The sequence below is a fragment of the Eschscholzia californica genome, unplaced genomic scaffold (genome assembly GCF_041429995.1).
Source record: "Eschscholzia californica isolate CP2 unplaced genomic scaffold, dmEscCali1.0.p SCAF_4, whole genome shotgun sequence".
Lineage (NCBI taxonomy): Eukaryota > Viridiplantae > Streptophyta > Magnoliopsida > Ranunculales > Papaveraceae > Eschscholzia > Eschscholzia californica.
The window spans coordinates 11,592,014-11,595,910 of NW_028238461.1; the positions used below are offsets into that span (position 1 = coordinate 11,592,014).

Here is a 3,897-nt window from a genome sequence, read left to right on the forward strand (position 1 = left end):
CCCGATGATGGCACTTGCACATAATAACTTCGTTAGATTATTCTCTACTAAGTCTCATAACATATAGTTCTTAAAAGAATATGTGAAGTAAAATGTATCCTCAGATATTAAGATTTGAATTTTGATCTCAACATATAAAATATCACTGAGTCAGAAACATTTCGACGTATAATGTTATGTTAGATTGTTGGTTACTTGTTTGTGATTGTAATAGAGCTAGATCTTATGCTATAAATTATACAATCAATGAATAAAAATATGGATTGGAATAAAATAATCCAAGGTGAATAAATAATTGATTGAATTAGCAATTATAAGACTACTCACTACTATAGGAGAGAAATAGGAGTGTCTAGGGCATAAAAAGGTTTAGCAAGTTAAGCACGTGTGCATATCATCACCTCATTCGCACGCCACACGCGTGAAGATTGTCTTAAATTTCAAACATTTTTATTACCACTTAAATGACAAGAAGAGTTGTCTAAGAAGTTGCCAATTCTACTTCATCATTTTTTTATACTTCTCCATACTGAAAATCAGGGTTTTCAGGTGACAATTATTTCATTTCTTCTTCTTCTTCTTCTTCTTTTTGGCTTTCATTAATCTTTTGTTTCCTAAATTCTGATTATATACTCTGTTTTTATCTGATCATCATTAATCATGTTCAATTCTTGAGCTAAACTAAAAACAGAGACATGGGTATTTAAGTCTGATTGAATTTTCATCAATATAAGACCAAATCATCATCTGGGTTGTTGAATTTTGTTGATCATTTCTTCTATAATGTTTGTCTAAACAAACCCTTTCTTTACAAACCAAAAAAAAAAGAAAATCATGATTTTTTGGGGTATTAAGGTTTGATTGTAGTGGGTTTTAAGTTTTAAGTTTACTTACTAACTAAGAAGTATTTATTGCAGAGACGGTGATCTATAACTGTTCTTGATATCAAGTTAAGAGAGTCTTTAAGAAAAAGCTAAACAAAAAAAGGGGAAAGTTTGATCAATCATGGAAGTAGGGTTCTTGTTTCTTTTATGTTAAGGAAGTTTGGGTAAGAAATAAGAAGCTTAAAGATGAAGTTTATGAAGCTTGGATCTAGACCTGATACTTTTTTCACTACTGAAGCAGTAAGGTAATCACTAATCAGTCTATGAAGGTCTAATCTCAATTTTAATCTTGTTTTTTCTTAAGTTAATTTTAGTGTTAATGTTTTGTTAATTGTGTCTTAATTTAGGTCTGTTTCGACTGAAGTATCAAGTGATCTCATAATTCAAATCAAGGGTTATAGATTTTTACTTCACAAGGTAAGATTTCAAACACCCACGATCGTTCGGTTTGTTTTAACTTTCGAGTTTGATATTTGATGAAATTGATTTGTGTTATAATGGTAGTTTACTTTTTTTTAGCGTATAATTGATTATTTTCAGTTTTTTTCATGACAGTTTCCTCTTCTTTCGAAATGTCTAAGACTACAGCGAATGTGCTCCGAAACACCAAACTCGTCTCATCAACAAATAGTCCAACTCCCCGACTTCCCCGGTGGAGTCGAAGCTTTCGAGGCATGTGCGAAATTCTGTTACGGTATTACCATTACCCTTAGCTCCTTTAACATTGTTTCAGTCCGTTGTGCCGCTGAATACCTCAAAATGACCGAGGAAGTTGAGAAAGGAAATCTCATTTGCAAGCTTGAAGCTTTTTTAAATTCGTGTATTCTTCGTGGTTGGAAGGACTCTATGGTAACTTTACAGACCACGAAAGCGTTGCCTTTATGGTCTGAAGAACTAGGGATTACGGGCCGATGCATTGATGCTATTGCATCTAGAATCCAAATCAACCCTTCGAGGGTGAATTTTTCACATAGTTACTCTAGAGGTAGAGATGATGGTTCATCGTATAATGGAGAGAGCCAACGACATAATAGAGCGGGATCTAATGGATGGTGGGCTGAAGATATAGCCGAATTGGGTATAGATCTTTACTGGCGATTGATGGTAGCAATAAAAGCCGGTGGAAGAATACCGGCTTATTTAATCGGAGAGGCATTGAAGATTTATGCATCAAGGTGGTTGCCAAACATTTCTAGAGACGTAAATGTTGAAAAACAGGTAACAAATGATACAGAATCGGGGACTATCAATGACATAACTTCAAAACATCGATTGATCTTAGAATCGATAGTAAGTTTACTTCCAATGGAGAGAGGTTCCGTCCCTTGTGGTTTCTTGCTTAAGCTCTTAAAGGCTGGAAATATACTTGGTGCTTCTTATTCGTCGAAGATGGAATTAGCAAGAAGAGTAGGACTTCAATTAGAAGAAGCAACAGTAAGTGATCTATTAATACCATCACTTTCATACACGAATGAGACAGCTTACGATGTCGATATAGTCATGACAATATTAGAGCAATTCATGCAAGGGCAAAGCCCACCAACAAGCCCACCAAGGGCCAAGGCGAGTTTCGAGAAGAGGAGAAGGTCAAGGTCCGCGGAAAATATTAATTTTATGTTTCAGGAGAGTAGGAGGTCATCTTCCGCATCACATAGCTCGAAACTTAAGGTGGCAAAGCTTGTCGATGAGTATCTTCAAGAGATTGCTAGAGATGCGAATTTGCCTCTGTCAAAGGTGATTGCACTAGCCGAAATCATACCCGATTTTGCAAGGGTTGATCATGATGATCTCTATAGAGCAATAGACATATATCTCAAGGTACTTAAACATCTTTGTTTTACTAGTTTACATTGTTATATTGCAACTGAAACCCAAGTTCTCGGAAACCAGGATTTTATACAAAATTCGGGTGGTGCTTGAAAATGTATTTGCTTATAAAGCTAGAAAGAAAAAGAAGTTCAGATCTGCACCGCTGTGACAACCCAGCCCCCAATATTGTCCCCCATTAGCCACCATAGCTGAGCTAGTGCTTTGTTCTAGAGTGATCTCTCACAAGCTCACCTAAAATGCGTCAATCCTATGGTATTGACCTCGCTCCTATAGCTCCGGGTTTGAGCACTCGCCCAAGCAATGGAGGAATAAGCATGGTCTTTTACATGTTCCGCTCACACGTCGGATGCCTTGCACACCCTTTTCACTAGACTTAGGATTAGCGTCCTTTCTCGGACACCATCAATGACAACCCAGCCTCAGGGCCACAAGGTGGCGACTAATTGTTGTCATTTTCAGCATAGGGGCTATATGTAGATTGTGTCTGAAAATTCATTTCTGCACAGGGCCTAACCAATTCTTATTTCGATTTGTTCCAGTCTCACCCAGAGCTCAATAAGAGTGAAAGAAAAAAGTTATGCCGAATCCTAGACTGCAAGAAGCTATCTGTGGAAGCTTGCATGCACGCAGCACAAAATGAGCTTCTTCCACTGAGAGTCGTGGTGCAAGTTCTCTTCTTCGAGCAAGCACGAGCAGCAACAGCCGGTGGCCAAGTTATTGATGAGATCCCTAATAACATCACAGCACTACTCACTACTCACAGGGAGGATCCTTCTTCGAGGAAATCACCATTAGGCAACAATGGTAGAACAGAGGATGAATGGAGCGTCTCTGGGCTTAAATTACCAAAGTCAAAGCTTTCGACACTTCGAATGAAACTAGCTGAAGAAGATCAAGACATTGGCGATATAAACCAAGAAGTTCTTGTAAGAACTTCGAAGCTCAAGGGTGTTTTCTCCATTCCATCTAGACCGAAAAGAATGTTAAGTAAGTTATGGCCTATTAATAGAAGTATGAGTGAAAGACAGTGATATCTTGTTCTTGTTTATTCTTCTTAAGTTGAGTTGAGAAATCGTAAGGTGAAAAACTCGGTTCATACTGTAATTTAGGTTCAGATATCTTGTTTTGCATTTTTATTGTACTCTATCCTAATAATCAACTAAATTTTCAACAGAAGTGTAAA

The 3,897-nt window shown here is 37.2% G+C and overlaps 1 protein-coding gene across 1 annotated transcript; it reads left to right on the plus strand.

Moving 5' to 3' along the window:
• Positions 1–260: 260 nt before the first annotated feature.
• Positions 261–3,897, plus strand: LOC147542694 (BTB/POZ domain-containing protein At1g67900-like). Its single transcript, XM_086634150.1, has 5 exons — positions 261–549; positions 918–1,129; positions 1,232–1,301; positions 1,440–2,702; positions 3,254–3,897. Exons 2-5 carry the CDS (start codon positions 1,071–1,073, stop codon positions 3,743–3,745), a joined length of 1,884 nt encoding a protein of 627 aa, XP_086490276.1. The 5' UTR covers positions 261–549; positions 918–1,070; the 3' UTR covers positions 3,746–3,897.